This window comes from Petaurus breviceps, unplaced genomic scaffold, assembly GCF_028583685.1.
Source record: "Petaurus breviceps papuanus isolate PSGF00001 unplaced genomic scaffold, PetGlider_PUasm1.0 89201, whole genome shotgun sequence".
Lineage (NCBI taxonomy): Eukaryota > Metazoa > Chordata > Mammalia > Diprotodontia > Petauridae > Petaurus > Petaurus breviceps.
The window spans coordinates 191989-217889 of record NW_027187022.1 but is presented as its reverse complement, the minus strand read 5'-3'; the positions used below and the strand labels follow the sequence as shown (position 1 = coordinate 217889).

Sequence of the window (25901 nt, the reverse complement as noted above, 5' to 3'; positions counted from 1 at the left end):
GGGGGGGGGTAGAAGACACAAAGATTATTGATGGAGATGTTCAACTCTTATTTTGTTTCTGTTTTCAAGGCTTAAGATAGTCAATGACATTTGAAAGATTGAGACACTAATGCAGAAATGAAAAAAGTAAGTGTCCTAATTTTCAAAAAAGGGAAGAGAGTAACTTTTGTAAGCTATAAGTGAATATCCTTGATTTTGTGTGAAAATTCTGTAATAGATCATTTAAGGAACAGGCAACATCTAGAAAAGAAAGCAGTAATTAGAAAGAAGCAGCATGGCTTCATCAAGCACCAGGCCATTCCAAACTATCCTTATTTCCTTTGCAATAGGATTACTAAAGTAGTAGATGGTACTTTACATATAATAGTCTATCTAATCTTGTGAAGCAGGTGCTCCTATGATTTCCATTTTACAAAGGAGGAAAAAGAAGCTGAGAGAGGTTTTTACCCACAGTCAGTCAGCATGCATAGTAGGTCTTGAGGCAGAATTCAAAGTCAGATCTTCCTAACCAAGTGTAGAACTCCATCAACTATTCTGTGTACTCTTATATGTGACTTAAAAAAAATCATAAGTATAAAATAGGGGAGGTGTGGTTGAACAGCAGTTCTGAAAAAGATCTGTGGTAGTCTTATGCCTAACTTCAAGCTCAATGAGTCAGCAATATGCTATCTTGGGCTGATATCTTGGGCTGAATTAAGAGGCTCAGAGTTTTCAGAAATAAGGTTATATTTCCAATGTCTTCTGCCTCAGTCAGACTTCTTTTGGAGTCCTGTGTTCAGTTTTTAGAAAGATCCATGATTCAAAGTAGGGCAGACAGGGTAAAAAATAACTGAATTGAAGTGAAAAGTGGATTGATTAAAAGAACTGGAGAGGTTTAACCCTGAAAAGAAGAGACTCAAGGGAGAAATGATAGCTGGGTTTCTGAAGAGCTATCATCCAGAAGACAAATTAGCCTTGCTTACCTGGCTCCAAAGGGCAGAACTAGGAACAACATGTGGAAATTTCACAGAAGTAAATTTAGGCTAATGTCAAGAAAAACTTCCCAACACTCAGAGCTTCCCAAAGCCGAATGGACTGCCACGTGCAGGAATGGATCTTCCCTTACTAGATGTCTTCACATCTTGACTACTTGTTGGATATGTTGTACTAGAGTCTCTTTTCAGGTACGTGTTGGATAACAGTCTGATTAAACCCCTTCCAACTCTAAAATTCTGTGCTATATAAATCCAAAGATAATAAACAAATAGAAGTCTGGTGGCAAACCTGGAGTGAAGTAAAAACCTAAGGGTGAAGTTATCTACTGGAAAAATATAGCCACATGATGAATTGTGTTACCTGGGATGCACATCTGAGGAACTTCTTTGCTGTAAAATGATGTCTTGGGATTCCTAAATGCAGTTCGAGACACAGCCACTACAGACTGATGGATACTAGGTGAATGTCTTGTTACTGCTACTATGTCTTCATCAACTTGATCAACATACACCTGAGAAAAGTAAATAAAAAATTATCTATTTTCCCAAGAAGTTTAGCTTTATTGTAAGTCTTTTAAATTACAACAATAATCTAATTCTATACCTGAATAAAACCTTTAGCTCCAAGTTCTTGGTGTAACTTATTAATGGCCCGTCTTGCAGCGATAATTCCACTTTGTAGGTTAACTTCACTCAAATTTGAAGGAGATGCAGCAGGATTCCACTTAGTATAAAACCGTTCTTCAGACACTACAGAAATCTACAAAAAGGCAAAAATATATGCGTGTGTATACACACAGACATATATATATGTATATAAAATATATGAATGTATACATTAAGAAAAATGATGACTCTTTAACAATAAGAATTAAAATTATTCCACAATAAGTTCAAAGCCAAACCATAATATGCATATTGAAGAACATATCATTAAGAAAATAGAATAGAAATAGATCACATAGTTTTTATTGCTATGGGTGGGAAATATATTCTTAAGCTAATAAAGGATATAGTTCATTTCAAAAGATAGACAATTTTGATCATATGAAGCTGAAATGCTTTTGCACAAACAAAACTAATGTCTCCAAGATAAGAAGTTGTTGAATGGGAAAAATATTTTTTTTTCTCTGATAAAGAGTTTGGTATTCAAGATATACAGACAACTAACAAATATAAAAAAACTAAAAATAAAAAGGCATTTCTCAAAAGAAAAGTGGTCAAAAGATATGAACAAAGCACTCTCAAAGAAAATTGCAAATTATTAATAACCATATAAAAGAATTAGATGCCCATCAATTGGAGAATGACTAAACAAAGTGTGATGTATAAATATAATGGGATATTACCATGCTGTAAGAAATGACAAAGAGAATACAGCAAAGTATGGAAAGACTTACACGAACTGATGGAAAATGAAATAAATAGAGCCAAGAAAACAATATAAACAATGACCATAACAATCAACAATGTAAAAGGAAAGAACAATAACCACAAAACAACTGAAAATGAATGCTGTAAAAGTACAAAGAACAAGCCTGACCCTTAAATAAGAGATATAAATATATACCTCTCTCTACTTTTTAGAGGTGGAAGAAATGACAACAAATGTGAAACACTGAATATACTGTACTTTTTCTATGCAATGATCAAATTTACTGAATTTTTAAGGAATGTAAAAACAACAGACAACAATAAAATTTATTTTAAGAAAGAATTAAAGTAAAAAAAAAATCAAGCCAATTTGTTACATTAATATATTTATAAAGTTCTATTTTTAAATGAATACATACATACCTGATGAGGTACTAATTCATCATAGCCTCTAGTACTTCCACTAGCACAACAAGCCATGGAAACAATTGTGGAACTTGGGAGAGCATCATATGCTGACCGATGCTAGGGGAATAAAAGGTATTTTCTTTCATAGCTATACATAATGTCATCATACAAAAAACTGAACAAAAAGACTACTGCACAACATTAAGTTTTCATACGGACTTTTTTTTTTAACCAATCAATTAGTGGCATTTATTATAAGTACCCACTATGTCAATGTCACAAACCCTCAACAGTATTCTGATGATCTGATCATTTACAAATTTTGATCTCTGGAAAATCAGTAAATTACACATGACATTTAGCAAAAACAACTTAACATAAGAAACAGAATAGATGCTTGCTTACCACAATAGGACATTCATTATCATGTGTAATATCCATGAACAGAGCATGTGCAATAGCAGGCATTAAAGGTCTCAAACACGGTTGAACAAAGGATCCAACAGGTTCTCCTCCATATCGGTAAACTAGTCTGCCCTCTTCATGACTATTATAAGCACTCATTGCCTCTGCAGTGAAAAAATATACACTGGCAACTTGTTCAAGCAATTTTCAAGAAAGTATTAATAATTCTTACTTCCAGTATGAATACCATGCAATCTAAAGAGTAAAACTACTTTAAGAGTAACCAAGGGTTTAGCTTTTTAAAACAAATTTGAATATTTAACTGGTAGGAGATATGTTTATATAATTTTACTGAAAACAAATGTTTCACATAAAGTGAGTATTCAGCATTCACAAAGGATTTGGCTGCAAGGTGGCTAGTAAAGGAAACTCAAGGATACCAACAGGTGTCAAGACGGGAGATATTTTAGAAAAGTCAGGCATTTTTTTTCCAGTTACCAAAAAACAGTTTGGATCTCCTGTTTTAAATCATGTACAACCACAATTAATGAATCGCACTGATTGCTCCGACTGATCTTTCAATTTAAAATGAAGCACTTTATTCTATAGCAGGAATATGTTACTGATGACATAGTCCTACAATAAACTATAAATTGAATTCCAAATATTCTTAGTCTTTACTTTGAATAACTAGAAGACCTTTTTATTTTAATTAACTGCATTACAACCTGCTAAGCAATGTGCACAACTAACAAGTGCCTTTTCATCAACTAAACTAATACCATGCATGCTTTTTTAGACAAAAAAAAAATTTACACTACAGCAAGCCTACCTCTTATTAAGGAGCTAATGCCCAGTCTAGTCACAAAGATATTGTCCAGCTCCTCACTTCCTGTGAACAGCTCAGCCACTACATACAAATTGGGCTGTAATTTCCTAGCAGCATCAAGCATATACTACAAAAAGCATGACCACAAAAGCAAGAGAAGTGGGTGAGTAGGGCAAGAAATAATAAAAAGAACATGAGACTAGGCATAGGTCGGACACAGGAAATTGCCATGCAGCAGGACAAAACGGAAAGCCAAAAAGACAACCCAAATGAATTTAAATATGTTATGCATGAAAGTGACAAAGACACCCAACACACACAGCCAATATGAGAATTAATCAATATATGCAGCCAAAAAAGAAAAAAACATTAGAATTTACAAGAGACATAAGGATACAAGGGGAAAAAAAAGAAAAAGAGAATGTTAGTGTCACATTAAAAAAATATGAATCATAACAATGCCATCTTGCATGGCTTCCCATTGATTTTTAATACCTCTAATCAGACTGGTAATTCCCAGGCGATTGACAAAGACATTGTCGAGGTACTCACTGCCCGTGAAGAGTTCAGCTATCACATAAAGATTAGGTCTGACTGACCTGGCTGCGGCCAGCATCTCCTACAGATTGTAATAAACTTTTAAAGTCTCTTAACAAACACAACCTGCACTTGTGCAGGGGCACACCTGAAGCTAGTGTGAGCCAGGTAGCTAATGCTAACCCCGTAAGTTATCAGGTTTGTGCGGGAAAACATTTACTAGAATATATGTAGAAAGGATAACGAATACACTGAATTCTATTAATAAGTAATAAGGAGAACCCACATTCTAATTATGTATTATGGGATTTATAGTAGGCATTTGTAATAATAATAAACAAATACTTTTGTAGTTTTAATTATCTGAACTGATGTGTGTATGCAATTATACACATATGTACATACACACATTTTTTGCATCATCATCAAGAGGCATCTTTATATCTCTTCTTTGAAGATATATCATAAAAATTCTTTATTAAAATTTTTTTGGATTAGTTTTGTGATTTCATTGGTGTGGGAAATTCTGGGTGAGGAATTCTCTCTTCCAATGCAGTTTGGCACCTTTCCTGCCAGATACAGTTTTAACTGTTGCTTGGGTACAAGTCACACAGCCAGTGTGGTTAAGAAGTGAGGCTTGTACCCAGGCTTTCCTGACTCAAGAACCATTCTCTATTTACTATGTGACACTTTTTATAAAAAAAAAAAAAAAAGATAGTAGAAGTCAAGATTATTGACAAGTACAAACCTCTAAATAATAGTACAAAAATTAAAGTAATGGTTACTGGTGGGTTGCCAAAATATACATCAGCCTGGAGAAAAATGACAGGCTCCCAAGAACAGGAAAGTGCATACTAAATTTGCAAAACTGCATTAGATAATAATAGCTAGCATTTATATAGTACTTTAAGATTTACAAAGTATTTCACGAATATTATTTCATTTTTATCTTTACAACCACCCTGAGAGGTATGGCATAGTATTATCCCCATTTTACAGATGAGAAAATTGAGGCAGACAGAGGTTAAGTGACTTATTTAGGGTCACACAGTTAGCATCTGGGGCAGGATTTGAATTCAGGTCTTCCTGACTACAGGCCCCATGCTCTACTCACTACTACCTAGTGCCTTAATAGTTTCAAATGCTGGCCATGGCTCAAGGGGACTTGCTAAAAATCCAAAGCAGAAGGCAGACAACAGACCTATTAAATGCTTATACTTACATTTACTTGCTAATAAGAAAATAACTTAATATGGCAATATAACTGGCTTCAAGATACATTAGTATTACTGGTATAATTGATGGTCCTTATTATAAAGGGCCAATCATCAAGGGATAGGATAGAGATGATAGTTTCATTTTAAAACAGATTCTACATTAAAACCCAAAAGAATATAATTTCTTTGTCATTTCATCTTATAGTAATGTAGAAATATACTAAAAAAAAATTATGGATAGATATGTATGATTTTAGGAAATTAACAGTGTAAAAATGAATCACCTTCATACTTTTTCGTGGTGGCTATACTGACAAAAAAGGACCATCATTTCTGTTTAAGCCTTTATAGTGTTTGTATATGTGTGTTTATATAAATACATGCATACATAAAAACCACAACACATATATGCACGTGTGTATGTATATGTGTATGTATGTATAGGATCTCATTAGCATGGATATGCCCTCAACCAGTTAGACTGTGACTTGCTTATGCATCTTCAGTCACTATTTAAACAACAAAATAACTTAAGGATATCAAGTCAGAAATTTCCCTTTAGGAAAATCAGTTGGGGGAAGAGGGAGAGATCTATATACCTGAATAAGTATTGCAATGTAGAATATGCTACACAACATTATAGTGTTAAGAAAGTACTAAAAGCAACCTAGAAATAATCAATTAAAGATCAAGCATAAACTTTGAGTACTTAGCAAATTATCAACAAACTATATTGCTTAAGAATGTTCTTCCCCACTCTTTAAAAATTAAATTGAAAATATTAATTCGAAAATATTTCATAAAGTAACAATATCATCAGAAAATTAACTGATAAACCAAGGTAGACAAAGTATCCAATCATTAAAAACCAGCACATTATTTTTTGTTTTAAATATTCTCCCCTAGCTTTCCTGAATTTATTTTTATAATAGATATATTTTAGTTTCCTGTACCTCAGCTACATGAAGAGGTGTTGAGTGGCAGTTATCAAGGCGTACTCCCTGGAAATAAGTGGCAGTTATTTCAGTATATTTTTTCATGTGCGCCCAAAGGTATGGACAATCTTCTGGTTTATTTCCATAGCGTAATTTAACACTGTCACCCCAGCAAATGAGCTCTCTCCTCAGATAAACTTCTGAACCTGTAAAAAAAGAGAGCTTGTTTTCAATAGTACAAAAATAGGAAACAATCACTAATCATTTATTTGGTACTTAACTATGTTCTAGGTACTGTGTTAAATGCTGGTGATTTAAAAAAAAGAAAGAAAAGCAAAGCAGTCTCTGCCCTCAAGGACTTTACATTCGAATGAGGGAGACACTGTGAACATAAAAGGTAAAAACAAAATACATACAACCCTTAAGAGGAGAAGGCATAGGTGGGGACAGGGAGAGGTCTCCTGAAAAAGACAGTGTTTAAATTGAGTCTTGAGGGAAGCCACAGATTCCAAGAGGCAGAGTTGAGAAGGGAGAATATTCAGGGCAGAAAGATAGTCAATAGAAAGTCCGGGAGAAAAGAGATAGGATACTGTGTGGGAAGGATATTAAGAATGCCAGTTTGGGGGGGGGGGCGGTTAGGTGGCATAGTGAATAGTCCTGGAGTCAGGAGGACCTGAGTTCAAATCCGGGCTCAGACACTTAACTAGCCGTGTGACCCTGGGCAAGTCACTTAACCCCAACTGATCTCCAAAAAGCCCCCCAAAAAAAGAAAAGAAAAAAGAATGCCAGTTTGGCTAGCCTGTAGGGTATGTGGAGGGTAGTGATACAGAATAAAAATGAAAAGAGAATAACAGGCCAGGTTGTGAAGAGTTTTAATGCCAGAGTTTATATCTGAACCTAGGTGGTAATATGCAACCACTGGAATTAATCAAAAGTGTGGTGTAGGAGTGAGGGAGATTATTTGTATATGATTTGGTTGGACTTCTTTAGGAAAATCACTTTTGTAGTTCTGGGGATATTGAATATAATGGGTAAAGACTTGAGGCACTGAGGCTAAACAGGAGACTTATTACAATAGTATAGGTGAGGGGTGATGAGGGGCAGAACTAGGATGGTGGCTACATCAGTGGTAAGGAGACTCATAGGAGAGACAGAGGGGAAAGAAATCACAAGATTTGGCAACTTATTAGATGTTAGGTGAGTGAGATTGAGGATGACACCAAATTTGGGAACTTGAGAATCTGAAAGGATGGTGATATCTTTGACAGTAATAATGAAGTTCATAAGAGAGGAAGATTCGGAGGGAGAAGGGGTAGGAAGATAATGCATTTTATTTGAGTCATTATTGAGTCTGATATGCTTACAAGATATGCAGTTTGAAACATCCAATGTTTGATATGAGACTAGATGTCAGGAAAAAGACTAGAGATTGATAGGGAGAACTGAGATTCATCTGCATAGAAGTGATAAATGAATCCATGGAAGCTAATGAGATCACCAAGAGTAATAATAACAATGATAGTATTTATATAGCACCTTCTATATAAGGCTCTGTGCTAAGCGCTTCACAAATACAATCTTATTTGATCCTTACAACAACCCTGGGAGGTAAATATTACAACCCCATTTTACACTTGAAGAAACTGAAGCAAACAGAAGTTTAAGTGACTTGCCCAGGTGGTAAATGTCTGAGGTCAGACTTAAACCCACGTCTTTCTAACTCTAGGTTTGGCACTCTATCTAGTATACTACCAGCTGCTCCACAGAGAAAAAAGACAAGACCTCAATTTAATTCTTATACATGTCATGTTACTATCTTTAATTAAAAAAATCTTCAAAGGCTCCTTATTGCTTACTGTGTAAAGTTCAACCTCACCTCCCTGTCAGTCAAGGTTGTCTCACCATGTGGTGTCACTGTATGAATGTAGCTCCATCTCAACTCATACACTCTCCTCCCCATAGCCTGTACTCCAACCAGATTGGACTATTTTCTTCTTGCCTATTCAATTCCACCCTATCCTTTAACATCCAATTCAAATTCTTCTTCTTCCATGAAGCCTTAGACCATCTCCAGTTGGTGGTGACTTTTCCTTACTGACTGTAACACAAAAAACTTGGTTTTGAAATTCTTTAATGTGCTTAATAAGTAACATTATGTATTATACAATTCCCCACTTAAACTGCAAATTCTTTGAAGGCAGAGATAATTTTATCTGAAATTATCTTCCCAAGCACTTAACCCAGAGACTTGTACATAGATGGCATTTAATAAATGTTTTCTGAATCAATCAATAAACATTTATTAAGTTCCCACTATATGCCAGGCACGGTGCTAAGTACTAGGGATAAAAGTACAAAGAATGAAACCATCTCTACTCACAAGTAACTTATAATAATGAGGAAGACAATGAGTACATATAATGATTTGCAGCATAAAAAAGTAGTTAAATAAAACTACTTTAGGAATGAGCATACAAGCATTTGGTGGGGGGGAGGGCCTCACACAGAAAGACTTCATATAGAAGACTGCTTAAGCAGCGTCTTAGAAAGAGAGGGATTTTATGATAAAGGTTAAGGAGGGAATATCCTATATTCAGTCTGGCTGAATCAGTGTGCAGAAAGGAGGAGTAATGTCCAACGAGGCTTAAAGATAGGTTGTGCTAGACTGTGAAGGGGCTTGAATGTATATTGATATGTTAGTATCCTCTGGGAGATAAAAAAAATCCGAGCATGAAATGAAAAATACATTTGAACATGTATAGCACCTTTTCTTTGAGTGATAAAAACATTTCATCGCTTAATAATTGCATACTAGTAGAAAGAATCAGAATTCCAACTAATTGATAAGAGAAACAACAACAAGCAAAATGATGCAAAATAATAGGTACTGATTCAAACCTGGGAACAGCTCAACATACATGAACATAATATAAACTTAACTCTAACCCCTTGAAGTTGTCAGAAATATAATATGGATCAATTCTTATATGAAGTTTCTATGTTCTCCAGAGTGTATCATCATGCTCTAAATGTAGGAAGTTAACACATTTAATATTTTCTTTATGAGATTGGTAGGTAAATAAACAGCAGACTATCACACAAGAAACAAAAAGATAATATAATAAAAATCCTGAGTTAAATAGGAGATCCATTCTTGAAAAACAGATTTACCTATAACTGTAACTGGAAACACTATGTCTACAGAAAATTGGGACTTAGGGGATATGCAAGTTATTTAACTTTAGTAAAATGTTTTACATTTAATAACTTTATTAATTTCTAAACTAGATAGCCCACAAAATAAGAGCAAAAAGGATTGCTGAAGATAGTCAAAGAAAAGTAAGAAGTATTGGGAAGTTGGCTCAGTCTCCCTTCAATGCATGAACTGAAGATTTAAAGCAATGAAAAAAATGCGAACACCACCCTGTTCCTTATAACTTTATAATTTACTCCACATTAGTTAGAAATCAGAATGCCTAACAACTGAGATCTATGAGAAGGTTAATTTTGTCTAAGATAGGAGAGGGGAGGAAATTCTGAAATATTGTGACATTTAAGGAAATGGCAGGTCTGTGTGGAAAGTGGGGTCTTTGAACAGACAGCAGGTAGCATGATGCTACTAGGTACTATATGGAAGCAGGTAAGAGGATGGTTGAGAAGTGAAAGTGGGGTGAAGAAAGAAGATTTGAGGGTACAAAGGACCCTCAAAGCTTTATCCATTTTGGAATTTTGTTTAGGGCCCTATATGTATCAACTACTAGCTGAAAATAATCCTTAGGTTGCATTTGCAAATGCTTGGCACATGTGGTTTAGGTAGCTGGATGGTACAGTGGATAGAGAGCTGGGCTTAAGAAAGTCCAGAAAGACCCTAGTTCAAATCTTGCCTGAGACATTAGGTTTGTGAGACTGGTCAAGTCACCTCTACCAGACTCAGCTTCCTCATCATCTATAAAATGGGGATTATAATAATACCTATCTCATAGGGCTGTTGTGAGGATCAAACAAAATAACATATAAAGTGCTTTGCAAACTTTATAAAGCCTTATGTAAATGCTAGTTTAATATGTGCTAGTGACTTTCAATGTTCAATACAACGCAAAAATGTAAAGGAAAATACTGTCTCAGTTGAAACTGTGGTTAAATTGAAAGTAAAATCAATATATTAAAGAAAAAAATATCTAAAAATAATTCCTAGTTTGCATTATGAAAATTACATTCACATATATAAATACCTGTAAGGTATTTTTGTCACAGTAGAAATATTTATCCTACTCATCCTTCTAGCAGTAGTGTGACCCAAAGTAAAACAAATGAAACATATATAATTAAGCTGTAATAAAATAGTTCTAAGTTCCAACAATAAATCTATAACAAAGATATACCTGGTTCAGCAAAGTTTCGAAGAGGATCATCTCCCATTACCCAGCCATTATGTGCCATGAAGTAACAACTTTTATCTGGTTGATTAATAAATGTTTCTTCTTCTGCAAGTGTCATTTCTCCAAATGGGAAAGTAAAGTATCTATGAAGATATAATTCAATATTAAGGCAAAGCAAAAAAGAATTTAGGACAAAATTTCAAACAATCAGTGTGAAAATTAAACTTTTCAGCCCTCAGAATAAATAAAAGTAGTTTTCATATTATTTATAGGAAATAAATTTCAATATAAACCATACAGGAATTGTTTTTACTTGTAGCACTTTGAGTTGGAGTTCAGGGTAAAAAAGATTAGGAATAACTTTTCTTTTTTTGTTCTGGATTTGTATTCTCATCAGCATAAGGAACTTCCAACTGGACAATATGGACATGGGAAATCTAAGACTTACAGATGGGCCTGGGGCACAAAAAAAGTGGTCACAAGTGACTTTGTATCTGAGGCAAAATGTGAATACAAGGCTTCTTCAATCTCAGGACAGATCTCTCTCTCTCCCCCCACCTTCCCCCTAGTTGACATAGTTGACTAATTCTCTCACTGGATTCTCACTACAATTCTGTGAAGACGGTGATGAAAATATTATCACCCTTTTATAGATAAGAAAGGGGTTCAAGTCCAGAGTTCAGGGGCTTTCCCAGGCTCCCAGAGCTACTTGAGGAACAACTAGGGTTTGAACCAATGTCTTCTGACTCTAAATTCAATGCTCTCACTACTTTTGGTCAAAGATCATGTAAATTATGATCTACTACGTTAGATCATGAAAAATTATGCAGAGAAGGTATTAAGTAGCCCAGAAAGCTGTCATCCAATTGTACAGGTGAGTAATAAAAGCAAGCTTTTACTCCCTAAACATTTCTTTGGATTACTCCTGATACATAGTTCTTCATTCCTGCTTCTATTTTGCTGAATGACAAGGTACTAAGCCATAAAACTATGCTGACTCGGTCTACTACAAATTTATTTTATCCAATATCAATTAGACTCTCATTCTAATCCTTTCACTCTTGTGTGACTGATCCTACATCCTTCCCCACAGTGTCAATTATCAAATGAGAGAATAAAAATATTGTACCGTTCTTGGTACATAGTAGGTGTTTAATAAATGCATACTCCCTCTATCCTTAACCATCTCCTTTCAAATAAGGTAACCTATAATACTATCTCCTCCCACCTTCTCAACAGAGGGCTTCAACTCAGGCCTCAACTGAGGCCACCACACACTTCCTCTCTTGTTCAATTCTACAATTCAAATAATCTAAGAATCACCATCATCCTCTCTTCCTTTTCTCCAGTCTCAAGAGTACTGACAAGGCACCTGTCTTTCCCTACTGATTCCAACCCCCTGACTTGTGGTATTAATGCCCTCCTATTGCTTCTAAGAGTTTGTTCTTCTGGTAATCAGACAATCTCATTTTCTAATATGAATTTCTCCTTATCCATCAACTTTCCCTTGTGAAAAACATTTCCCAACCTTAGAAACTTTCATTTGACTCTAACATCTCTTCAAGCTATTGTCCTATATCTTTTCCCCTTTCCCAGCCAAAATTTCCCAAAAAGCTAGTCTACTAACTGCCTGGCAAACTATCTCCTCCAATTCATTTTTCAACCTCTTGAAATACTACCCAGTTCAAAATACTCTCTCAAGATCACCAATGATATCTTCATTGCTAAATCCAATGGACTTTTTCCAAGTCCTCACAAAGCAATTAACTAACAAACACTTATTTATTTTTCCAGTTTTTTAACATTTTTATTTAAAGTTTTGAGTTCCAAATTCTATCCCTTCCTTTTTCCTCTCCCCACTCCCTGAGAAGGTAAGTATTCAGATATAGGTTATACATATGCAAATATGTAAAATATTTCCATATTATTCATTTTGTATCAGAGGACCTGAATAAAAGAAAAAAAATGAACGAAAGTGAAAAATAGCATGCTTCAGTCTGTATTCAATCAATATCAGTAATAAACATTTATGAAGCACCTACCATGCCCCAGGCACTGCCTAGGCACTGGGAATACCAACACAAAAGGGAACAACTCCTGCAAGTCAAGGGACTTTCATTATTTCATGGTTGGGGAAGGGAATAGGGGACAACACGCATATAAATAAGCATATACAAAATAAGTATCAGACAATTTTATGGGGAGGCTCTAGAAGTTGAATCAAGAAAGGACATATGGAGAAGGTCGCTCTTGAACTAAGCTTTGAGGATAAGTAGGGCTTCTATGGCAGTGGAGGCACAGTGGAAAGAGCACTGGGACTACAATGAGGAAGACCAGAGTTCAAATTCTACCTCGGACACTGACTAGCTGTGTGACCCTGGGCAAGTCAGTTAACTCTGTTTGCCTCAGTTTCCTCATCTATAAAATGAGCTGGAGAAGGAAATGGCAGACTATACCACTACCTTTGCCAAGAAAATTCCAAATGGGGCCATGAAGAGTGGAACATGACTGAAACTGAATGTCAACAAATGGATTCTAAGAGGCAGGGATGAAGAGGGAGTACATTACAGGCATGGGAGAGGGTCTGAGTAAAGACACAAAAAGGTGATTGGTCGTTACATTCAAAAAATAGCAAGATGGCTAGTAGGGCTGGACTGTAAGGATCATTAAGGAGAATGATCTGTGAGGGTAGAAAGGTAGATTAGAACCAAGTTGTGAAGGGCTGGCTTTTAACAGTCCAAAAATGAAGTTTACATTTGCTCTTAGAGATTACAGAAAGCCACTGGAGTTTACTGAGGATATGAGTGACACACTTTAGGAATATATATAACATGATAAAATAATAATATTATTATATAATATACTAACATTATTACATTATATTATTCTTAATATAATGTTATATAATAAAGCATGAGTCTTATAAGCTTTAGGAATGAGATTGGCAGCTGTATGAAGGATAGACTGGAATGGGAAGAGACTCAAGACAGGGACACCAATAAACAGACTATTCCAATACTTCAGATGAGGGACTGATTTGAAAGATGCTGTGGAGTAGAACTGACAAAACTGGCAAGTAACTGTGGAATGAGGAAAAGTGAAGAGTTCAAGGAAGTTGTGAGGTTACAAAAATAAGGGTGACTTGAAGTACATATTAGGTACTTAATCGATGCTTACTACATTATTAGGAAATGGAAAGAAATATGTTTCAGCCTGAAGAATCAAGAGACCTCCCTTAACATTGCTCTTTGTATTCAGATAACCTTGAAGCTATGTTAATGGCTTAAACCTTATTCCCCTGAACCAATTAAGTCACAAGAATAGTTTCATTACCTTTTAAGGAATAAACTGGCCTAGCCTATCTGGGACAGATGTTGCTTCCATGATATAAAAGTATAAGACAAGTAGATCAGGGAAATGATATGAACATGGTACATTTCTATTTTGGTAAGACATTTGAAAAGTCTCTCAAGACATTCTTACAGACAAGATGAAGAGACATAGACTACATATTTGGACGGTACTGATAGATTGTTCACTTGGAGGCAAATCTGTAGTATTTCATTCCTAAAGCAATTTTAGCACTGTTTTCCTCAATTTTTAAAGCATGACTTAAATGAAGGTTTTGATAGTGTGTTTATCAAATCTGTCAATGAAAAAAAGTTGGGAGGGATAACTAAACTAATGATGGAATTGGGATCCAAAAAGATCAGCTGGCAGAATTGGGATCCAAAAAGATTTAACTGGCAGAAGCCAACACAAATTCTTTCCTAACATATATTTTAGGATAATTGAATTCTATTGTTTCTGGTCTTCCCTTGTCTGATTTGTTCCACGAATCTATTTCTCTGTTTTTTAATAACCAGTCCCAAATAGTTATAACTGTTGCTTTACAACAGAGTTTGGGATTTGGAATGGCTATTCTCCCTTCATTCCCAATTTTTTTCATTATTTCCTTTGATATTCCACATCTTTTATTTCTCCAAATGAATTTCATCATTTTATTGAGATCTATAAAGCATTCCTGTGATAGTTTGATTGATATAGCATTAAAACTTTAGATTAACTTTTAAAGTAATATCATTTTTATTATGGCACAACCTAGCCATGAAATAGTCCTCCAGTTACTTAAGTTAGTCTTTATTCTTTAACTTTGTAACTATATCTATACAAGTCTTTTGTCTGCTTTGGTAAACTGATCCCCAGATATTTTATGTATTTTGTAATAATTTAGAAGAATTTATACAATTATAGCAATATTGTAAAAAAAAATTTTGAAAGACTTTAAAGAATTCTAATCAATGATATATGATCAAGCAAGTCTCCAGACATCTCCTGACAGAGATGTAATGGATACAAGGTGTACAAAGAGGCATACATCTTTGAACACTGCCACTGTGAATTCATTTTCTATACTCATTTTTTTTTTGCTCTTTGGGAGAGGGGAAGGTAGGGCAATTGGGGCTAAGTGACTTGCCCAAGGTCACATGGCTAGTTTTATGTTAAGTGTCTGAGGCTAGTTTTATGTTAAGTGTCTGAGGCCGGATTTGAACTGAGGTCCTCCTGACTCCAGGGCTGATGCTCTATTCACTGCGCCACCTACCTGTTCCCTCTATACTATTTTTTAACAAGGGTTTTTCCTTTTCTTTCTTTCTCTCTGTTTTCAATAAGGTGAAGAAGGGCAGCAATAGTGATGCCAAAAAAAAAAAAAAAAAAGAGGGCCACTGAATCTTTTAAAAAATGCACAGAAAACAGATAAAATTCAAAATAAGGGAGCACAAACAAGTAGGGTAGTTTTGGAAGTAATGAGCAGAATTTTTCTACTTTCAAAAATTATGAAATGGGAATTTGTGGTTTTATAAAGAAGACTCTTTTTGTGTTCTTATGTATGGAAATTCTCTTTTTGGTAACTAGGTTCAGAATAATGAAAAAAAAAAGACTGTAAATGACCTCTACAAATTTATTTCAGGTCCCTAACATTTCGTACCACTTTCACCATTACATTAACTGTTAAGAGCACAGCACAAATTTCATGTGCACTCACACACACACACTCAAAAACACATACAAAACTACACAGTATTAAAATGTAGTGAACAGGAAAACGTAATTTTTACCACTAAGAACAATAGTTTCAGGGCTGTAATTTAGCACTGGTAAGTACTAAAATTTAGTAGTTTTGAAGCTTTTAGAAATCACAGTATAAACAGTACTCATGAACTTGCTTCAACTAAGGAAGCATATGATGTAAATTACCAAACAACACACATGCCAATATTAAATGTTGTCTAAATCATTTCTATTTCAGTTACTAAAATTCACACTTCAAACATTTAAGTAAATCTGAAAAATAAATAGGACTATAAAGTTAAATGCAATTCAAAGAGACAAAAAAACAGAATACCTGGTAACTAAAGGATGTTTTCTAGTAACAGGACCCAATTTAGGACCATGGCCAGCCAGTCGTTCATAAAACACATTTCCCAAAATGCAGTTAACTGCCTGAAAGTCATTAAAGTTTATGTTACTTCAGCAAACAAAGAAACTAATAAAAACCAAAGAAAGAAACAAAACAGCAAAATAAACAAAACCTGCTCCTGATGGTAGTTCATTTGACGAAGTTTCTCTGCATTTAATTCTTCAATTCTTTTACGGAACCAGTTGCAGCACTCATCAATTGCAGCTGGTCCACTACTAAATGAGATACAATATAAGAATTATTATTAAATGAGTTTATGAAATAACTATATGATGAAACAATACTTCTGGCAAGAAAAATACATAGGTATAATCTGTGTGCCCTTTAGATTTGCTTAACAGATAGATCCTCAATGACTCATAGATTTCCCTGAGGAAAGGGATGGAGTCAAGGATCCTTAGGCATACAGCCTGAGAGAATGATACACTGACAGCATACTCATGAGGGGAGCAAATTTGTCCTGGCTGAAATAATGGCTTAGTTAAATGGAGAGGGCCTACATTTTAATTAGGACACTTAAAGAAAAATTACTTTATTGGTCACTTAACTTTTAGAATACTTTGAATTTTTGTGCATGTTTTAAGCTTAATTATTTCCCTTGTAATTATCAAATCCTTGCAATTTTTTTTTTTGTTTTGCTTCTTGGAGGGGGGAGGGCAGGGCAATTGGGATTAAGTGACTTGCCCAAGGTCACAGGCTAGTAAGTGTTAAGTGTCTGAGGCCGAATTTGAACCCAGGTCCTCCTGACTCCAGGGCTGGTGCTCTATTCACTGAGCCTAAAGAATTTAACTAACTAAATGCTTTACTAGAAAGTTCAAGTCTAAAAGGGGAAAGTGCTGAGTTACAAGGTATTCAAAGCAAAACAATATAGGTAAAATGAGGATGTGAAAGGCAACTACAGTAGGGTATTCACATTAGCATAACAATAGGACCCTAGAATGAATCTAACTAGGACTCATCCCCTGGGAGGTATGAGAGCAATAAAATCCCACAAAATGTATTAGCCAACTAATTTAAAGGTCTCTGAAAATTAAAAAATATTACTAAAATAGTTATTTCACAGGAAAAATAGAGCTACATACTTATGTGGTATGAAAGTAGCTAAAGCAATGTTCATATCTACAGTACAACCAAGTCGTTTGTATTCTGGGTCCTGAGTAATCTTAAGAAGCTGCTTTGGGTCAGATTTTGTTACTCTTTTCCTGTTTTCTGAAAGAACAAGAAAATAACATTAAATTAAAATCCACAACTACATAAGAAATGAACTATTTCTTTCAAAATCTTCATTTCATAATACTTAGTTGCAAAAACACAAATTTAGGTTTTCAAATCTCCTTGAAATTATATTGAAAGTCTTATAGAGAGGTATATTTATGAAATTTCTTTAAGTTTGTGACTCTTTTACCTTGTGTAAGAAGGGCTCTAAATTGTTGCACTGCTTTGTTAACATCCACTTGAAAAAATTCCCAGAGCTGAATCTTTGGATAAATCTCCTCCCAAACTATTTTTCGAATACACTGAAAAAGTATAAAGAGAAAGACAAACTTTTCACAGGGCATTAAAAAAATGCAAACATGTGTCATATGCAGTACCAATTCTAAACTATGTTACAACAATTATTTGCTATAATTTGTTTTGTCATAAATTTTATTACTTTTGTTCTGTCAAATTGTGTTACTATGTTTTCAGTTAGGTGTATCTTTAGACATACTAACATTCATTTGCTGGTCATTTTCAATCAAAGCAGGTAGTCCTTTTTCTTTGTATTTTCCTTCTGAAACATCACATGTTAAGTGCCAAAGTGCCCTGTCCAGGACCCAAGCTGGCTTCAGGTGTGGAGAATTCACTAGATTATATGAACATTCCGGATGTTCCTGGATCCATTTACTATTAGCAGCTTATAGAAAAGGGAAACAAAAAAGGAAAAACTTGTAACAAAATTAACTTTTTTTGTTTCTACGTATCACCTTTCAGGGTTATATAAACTACTACTGCTTTGAAGTGAGATGGCACAGTGGACAGAGCTCAGAGCCAGCTGTCAGGAAGACCCGAGTTCAAACTTCAGTTCAAATTCGACCTCAAATATTTACTAGCTGTGTGACTATGGGCATGTCATTTAACCCTGTTGCCTCAATTTCCTCATCTGTAAAATGAGCTGGAGAAGGAAATGGCAAACCACTTCAGTATCTTGCTAAGAAAACCCCAAATGGTGTTATGAAGAGCTGGACATAACTGAAATGACTGAACAACAAACTACCATTACCCTTTAAAAATATTGTATGTTGAATTTTCTATACGTAATCCAAAAACCTGATACCTATGCAAGTATTGTCCATGGAATAATTTGCTCTTTTACACAAGTGTCCCTAGATGATCCTCATAGTAAAAATGTTTTTCTAACAATAAACTCATTTATACATTTAATGCAATGGCACATGATTTTACTGCCACTTACTGAAAGGGTTCTTCAGTAAGATGGACAACAATGAGGATGGCAAAGTGCTAGTTAAAAGAAATATGACCAAAGAACAAGGATGAAATTTGTATCTTGTGAACCATTTTATAATAATTAAGTGCTAACTTTAAAGTGAACAAAGAAACATTTCACTTTTATATAAAATCAAATTGTATATCCTGAAACGTAACCAAATATGGTTAAAAGCAGAGTATGAGTGTAATTCCTGGACCAGGAGTGGAGAACCTGTGGCCTCAAGGCCCTTCAAATGTGGCCCTTTGACTGAATCCAAACTTCACAGAATAAATCTCTTTAACAATAATGCTAAATATATTTTCACATTAGTCAAGTTGTGAAAGAAGAATCAGAACAAAAGGGAAAAACCATGAAAAAACAAAAAAGAAGTAAAAATAGTATGCTTTTATCTACATTCAGACTCCATGGTGTGTTCTCTGGATGTGGATAGCATTTTCCATCATTTCTTTTGGAACTGTCTTAGATCATTGTATTTCTGAGAAGAGCTAAGTCCATCACAGTTGATCATCATACAGTGTTGCTGTTACTGTGTACAATGTTCTCCTGGTTCTGTTCACTTCATTCAGCATTAGTTCATCTAAGTCTTTCCAGATTTTTCTGGAATCTGCCTGCTCATCATTTCTTTATCTCTCTCTCTTTTGCTTTTTTGGAGAGGGGAAGGCAGGGCAATTGGGGCTAAGTGACTTGCCCAAGGTCACATGGGTAATGTTAAGTGTCTGAGACTGGATTTGAACTCGGGTCTTCCTGACTTCAGGGCCAGTGCTCTATTCACTGCATCACTTAGCTACCCCCTGCTCATCATTTCTTATAACACAACAGTGTCCCATTACATTCATATGCCACAACTTGTTCAGCAATTCCCCAACTGATGGACAATCCCTCAATTTCCAATTCTTTGCCACCATAAAAAAGAGCTGCTATAAATATTTTTGTACACTTGGGTGCTTTCCCACCTTTTATGATCTCTTTTAAAATACAGACCTAGAAGTGGTATTGCTAGATCAAAAGGTATGTACAGTTTTATAGCCCTTTGGGCATAGTTCCAAATTGTTCTCCAGAATGACTGGGTCAGTTCACAACTCCACCAACAATCATTTTCCTTTTCTGTCAAATTAGCCAATCTGATAGGTATGAGGTGGTACCACAAAGTTGTTTTAATTTGTATTTCTCTTAAAAGGTGATTTAGAGCATTTTTAAATATAACTATAGATAACTTTCATTTCTTCATCTGAAAACTGCTTGTTCATATCCTCTGACCATATATATAGGGGGTAATGACTTGTATTCTTATAAGTTTGACTTAGTTCTCCATATATTTTAGAAATTAGGTCTTTCTCATACACTGACTGTAAAAATTGTTTCCCAGAGCCTTTTGTTTTCCTTATAATCTTGGTTGTGTTGTTTTTATCTGTGCAAAACCTTTCTAATTTAATGTAATGAAAATTATCCATTTTGCATTTCATAATGTTCTCTATCTCTTGTTTGGGTATAAATCTTCAATTCTCCATAGATGTGCCTTATCTTGGTATATGGTATGAGATGTTGGTCTATGCCTAGTTTCTGGCATATTATTTTCCAGTTTTCCCAGCATTTTCTGTCAAACACTGAGTTCTTATCCCAGCAGCTGTAGTCTTTGGGTTTATCAATCAGTAGATTACTATAGTCATTTACTACTGTGTCTTGTGTACCTAACCTTTTCCACTGATCCACCACTCTATTTCTTAGGCAGTACCAAATAGTTTTGATGATTGCTACCTTAAAATGTAGGTTTAGATCTTGTACGGGCATGCCACCTTCCTTTGTATTTTTCTCCCATTAATTCCTTTGATATTCTTGACCTTTGTTCTTCCAGATGAATTTTATTATTTTTTCTAGCTCTTATCAAATAATTTTTTGGCAGTATGGTTGTGAAAGCACTGAATAAGTAAATTAATTTAGGCAGAATTATCATTTTTATTGTATTAATTTAGCCTACCCAAGAGTAAATGATATTTTCCCTACTGTTTAGATCTGACTTTATTTGTGTGAAAAGTGATTTGTAATGTATTCATATAATTCCTGGGTTTGCCTTGGCAAGTTGACTCTCAAATATTTTATATCGTATAGTTATTTTAAATGGAATTTCTCTTTCTATCTCTTGCTGCTGGACTTAGCAATATTTAGAAATGCTGGTGGTTAATGTGGGTTTACTTTATATCCTGAAACTCTGCTAAAGTTGTTAATTACTTCAAGTAGATTTTTGGTTGATTCTCTAAGTATACCATCATTATCATCTGCAAGGAGCAATCATTTTATTTCCTTGTTGCCTATTCTAATTCCTTCAATATCTTTTTCTTCTCTTATAGTGCTGAAGCTAGTGTTTCTATTAAAATACTGAATAATAATGGTGATAATTGGCATCCTTGTTTCACCTTGGATCTCATTTAGAAAGCTTCTAGTTTATCCCCATTGCCTGCTGATGGCTTTAGATATTGCTTATCGTAGTATGAAAAACTCCATTTATTCCTGTGCTGTCTAGTGTTTTTAATAGGAGTAGGTGCTCTATTTTGTCAAAAGCTTTTTCTGCATCTTTCATGATTTCTGTTAGTTTTGTTATTGATATGGTCAATTGTACTGATAGTTTTACTAATACTGAATCAGTCCTGCATTCCTGGTATAAATCCCATCTGGTCATAGTGTATTATGCTTGTGATAAATTGCTGTAATCTCTTTGCTAATATTTTATTTAAGATTTTTGCATCAATATCCATTAGGGAAATTCATCTATAATTTTCTTTCTCTATTTTGGTTCTTCTTGGTTTAGGTATCAGCACCATATTTTTGTCATAAAAGGAATCTAGTAGGACTCCTTCTTTGACTATTTTTCCAAACAACTGATGTAGTACTGAATTAATTGTTCTTTAAATGTTTAGCAGAATTCATGTCTAAATCCACCTGGCCCTGGAGATTTTTTCTTAGGGAGTTCATTGATGCCTTGTTCAATTTCTTTTTATGAAATGGGGCTAAGTATTTTACTTCCTCTTTTGTTAATCTGGGCAATTTATATTTTTGTAAATATTCATCCATTTGACCTAGAATGCCAGATTTATTGGAATACAGTTGGGCAAAATAGTTCCTAATTATTGCTTTAATTTCCTCTTCATTGGTGATGAATTCACTCTTTTCATTTTTGATATTGGTAATTTGGTTTTCTTCTTTTTTAAGTCAAATTAACCAAAGGTTAATCTATTTTATTGTTTTTTCCCTGATAAAACAGCTCTTTAGTAAGTTGATTTATTAGTTCCACAGTTTTCTTTCAATTTTATTAATCTCTTCTTTGATTTTCAGGATTTATAATTTGACATTTAATTGGGGATTTTAAACATTCTTTTTCTATCTTTTTTAGTTGAATGCCCAATTCACTGATCTGCTCTTTTTCTATTTTATTCATGTAAGCATTTAAAGACGTAAAATTTCCCTCTAGGAACTACTTTGGCTGCAGCCCATAAATTCTGGTATGTTGTCTCATTACTGACTTTCTCTTTAATGAAATTATTGATTGTTTCTATGTTTTATTGTTTGACCCATTCAATCTTTAGGATTAGATTTAGTTTCCAATTAATTTTTAATCTATCTTTCCATGGCCCTTTATTACATGTAATTTTTATTGCATCATGATCTGAAAAGGATGCAATTCAGGTTTCTGCCTTTCTGCATCTGACTGTGAGGTTTTTAAAAATTTTTATTTATTTTAGTTTTTATTTTTTCCCATTTTTCAAATGCTTTATTAACTTCTGATTTACATCATTCATTTCTGCCAGATTTTGAGTTACAAATTTTCTCCCCGTCTTTCCCCTACCCACCACCCCAAAATAGCAGTCCCACAGGATTCCCCTCCTCCAATCTGCTCTCTCCCATATTTTCTCCCATACCCCTTTTGACTTTTCCAGTAGGGCATGGTGGATCTCTATGCCCCAGTGCCTGTATATCTTATTTCCCAATTACATGTAAAATAGAATTAATAATAGTAGGGGAGGTCAGGTGGCGCAGTGAGTATGAGTGCTGGCCCCAGAGTCGGGAGACCTGGGATCGAATCTGGGCTCAGATACTTAGCACCACACCCAGAAATAACTGGCCGTGTAACCTTGAGCAAGTTACTTAACCCCAATTGCTTTAAAAAAAAAGATAGTGTGTGTGTATATATATATATATATATATATATATATATATATATATATATATATTTAAACATTTGCTTTTAAAACTGAATTCCAGATTCATTCCCTTCCTCCCTCGTCACCCACCCTTACTAGGAAGATAAGCAATTCAGTATAGGTTGCACATGTGTAGCTAATGCAAAACAATAACATAGTAGATATATTGTAAAAGACTGACTATATTTCCCTCCCACCTCCCACTTGTTCTATTTTCTACTTTGATCCCGTCCCTTTTCAAAAGTGGGTGCTTCCAACTTCCCTCTTCCCCAGCCTGCTTTCCCTCTCATCCTCTTCGCCCCTACTCTCCTGTAGAGTGAGATACCCTGTTTAGTGTGTATGTCATTCCCTCTCCAAGCCAAATTCAATGGGAATAAGGTTGACCAATTCCCTTTTGCCTTCCTATTCTTCCCCTCCATTGTACCCATTTTCCCTTGCCTCTTCTATATGAGATAGTTTACCCCATTCTGTCTCTCCCTATCTCCTCTCATTATATTCCTCTCTCACCTCTTAAGTATCATCCCTTCCTGTTAAATTGGTCCTGTGCCCGACTGTGAGGTTTTTATGCCCTAATATACGGTCAATTTTTGTGTAGGTGCTATATACTGCTTAGAAAAAGGAATATTCCTTTCTATCCCCATTCAATTTTCTCCAGAGATTTATCACATCTAATTTTTCTAAAATTCCATTTACCACCTTAACTTCTTTCTTGTTTATTTTGTTGTTATATTTATCTAGTTCTGAAATGGGAGGTTGAGGTCCCCCACTAGTACAGTTTTGTTATTTTTTCCTGTAACTCATTTAACTTCTCATCTAAGAATGTGGACACTATACCACTTGGTACATATATGTTTAGTACTGACATTACTTCTCTGTCTACGGTACCTTTTAGCGAGATGTAGTTTCCTTGTTTTTTTTTAATTAGATCTACTTTTGCTTTGAGATCAGGATTGTTACCTCTGCTTTTTTTTTTTTTAACTTCAGCTGAGGCATACTATATTCTGTTCCAATCTTTTACCTTTACTCCGTGTATATCTCTCTGCTTCAAATGTGTATTTGTAAACAACATACTCTAGGATTCTGGTTTTTAATCCACTCTGCTATCCACTTCCATTTTATGGAAGAGCTCATCCCATTCACACTCACACTTATTATGATTATTGTGTATTTTCCTCCATTCTATTATTCACTATTTATACTTTTCTCTCTCCTTTCACCCTGCCTCTTCTGACCACTGTTTTGCTTCTGACCTGTCTCCCTTCTATCAGTGCCCCTTTTCCCTTCCCCTTCCTACTTCCCTACAGGATAAGATAAATTTCTATACACAACGGAGTGTGTATGTTATTCCCTCTTTGGACCAAAACCAATGAGAGTAAAGTTCAAACAATGCTCACCCCCCTCCTTTTTTTTCCCTATGTTCTTTTGAGCCTGTTTACGTGATGTATTTTGCCCTCTTTTACCTCCCCCTTTCTTCTTCTCCCAGTACAATCCTTTCTCACCCTTTAATTTTTTTTATATCAACACATCACAGTCACCTTATACTCACACCCTCTATATATATTTCTTAAAACTGCCCTGAGAGATACAGATCTTAAGTTATACATATCAAAAAAAAGAAAAGAAAAATAAAAAAAATTATATGTATCATTCTGCCATGTAGGGATGTAAATAGTTTAACCTTATTGAATAACATGTTTTGGTTTTTTCCCTTTTATGATTTCTCTTTTTATGTTTCTCTTGAGTCTTGTATTTGAAGACTGCATTTTCTGTTCAGCTCTGGTCTTTTCATCAGGAAAGGTTGAAAATCTCCTATTTCATTGAATGACCATCTTTTCTCCTGAAATATTATGCTCATTTTTTGCTGGGGAGTTGATTCTTTGTTGTAATCCAAGCTCCTCTGCTTTCTGGAATATTATATTCCAAGCCCTCTGATCCTTTAATGTAGAAGTTGCTAAGACCTGTGCAATCCTGACTGTGGTGCCTTGATATTTGAATTATTTCTTTTTGGGTGCTTGCAGTATTTTCTCCTTGACCTGATAATTCTAGAATTTGGCTACAATATTCCTTGGAGTTTTCATTTTGGGTGATTGCTGAATTCTTTCAATGACTATTTTACCCTGTTTCTAATACGTCAGGACAGTTTTCCTTGATGATCTCTTTTTGTTGTTGTTGCTTTTTTGGGAGGTCAATTGGGGTTACGTGACTTGCCCAAGGTCACATGGCTAGTAAGTGTTAAGTGTCTGAGGCTGGATCTGAACTCAGGTCCTCCTGACTCCAGGGTCGGTGCTCTATTCACTGCGACACCTACCCACCCCAATAATCTCTTGAAAGATGCTGTCCAGGCTCTTTTTTTGATCATGGCTTTCAGGCAGTTCAATAATTCTTAAATTATAACTCCTGGATCGATTTTCCAGATCAGTTGTTTTTCCAATGAGGTATTTTACATTTTCTTCTATTTTTTTTCATTCTTTTGATTTTATTTGACTAATTTTTGAAGTCTCATTAGTTTCCACCTGCCCAATTCTGATTTGTAAGGAATTATTTTCTTCAGTTAGCTTCTGCACCTCCTCTTCCATTTGACCAATTCTAGTTTTTAACTAGTTATTTTCTTCAATGGATTTTCCCATTTTGGCTAACTGTATTTTTTAAGGATTTTTTTTTCAGTCAATTTTTGTCCTTT

The 25901-nt window shown here is 34.8% G+C and overlaps 1 protein-coding gene across 1 annotated transcript in view; it reads right to left on the bottom strand.

Moving 5' to 3' along the window:
* Nucleotides 1-1335: 1335 nt before the first annotated feature.
* The window catches only part of LOC138176429 (glycogen debranching enzyme), a gene marked incomplete at its 3' end in the record, with an annotated part of 44866 nt that continues 20300 nt past the window's right edge, over nucleotides 1336-25901 (bottom strand). The window contains exons 6-17 of the mRNA XM_069107214.1: nucleotides 18253-18434; nucleotides 17943-18054; nucleotides 17620-17746; nucleotides 16650-16752; nucleotides 16463-16560; nucleotides 11062-11201; nucleotides 6698-6885; nucleotides 3994-4117; nucleotides 3162-3325; nucleotides 2772-2873; nucleotides 1579-1734; nucleotides 1336-1486 (exon numbers count right to left, since the gene is read on the bottom strand). Coding sequence (XP_068963315.1) covers nucleotides 1336-1486; nucleotides 1579-1734; nucleotides 2772-2873; nucleotides 3162-3325; nucleotides 3994-4117; nucleotides 6698-6885; nucleotides 11062-11201; nucleotides 16463-16560; nucleotides 16650-16752; nucleotides 17620-17746; nucleotides 17943-18054; nucleotides 18253-18434 — 1647 coding nt within the window. The remainder of the gene's footprint in view (nucleotides 1487-1578; nucleotides 1735-2771; nucleotides 2874-3161; nucleotides 3326-3993; nucleotides 4118-6697; nucleotides 6886-11061; nucleotides 11202-16462; nucleotides 16561-16649; nucleotides 16753-17619; nucleotides 17747-17942; nucleotides 18055-18252; nucleotides 18435-25901) is intronic.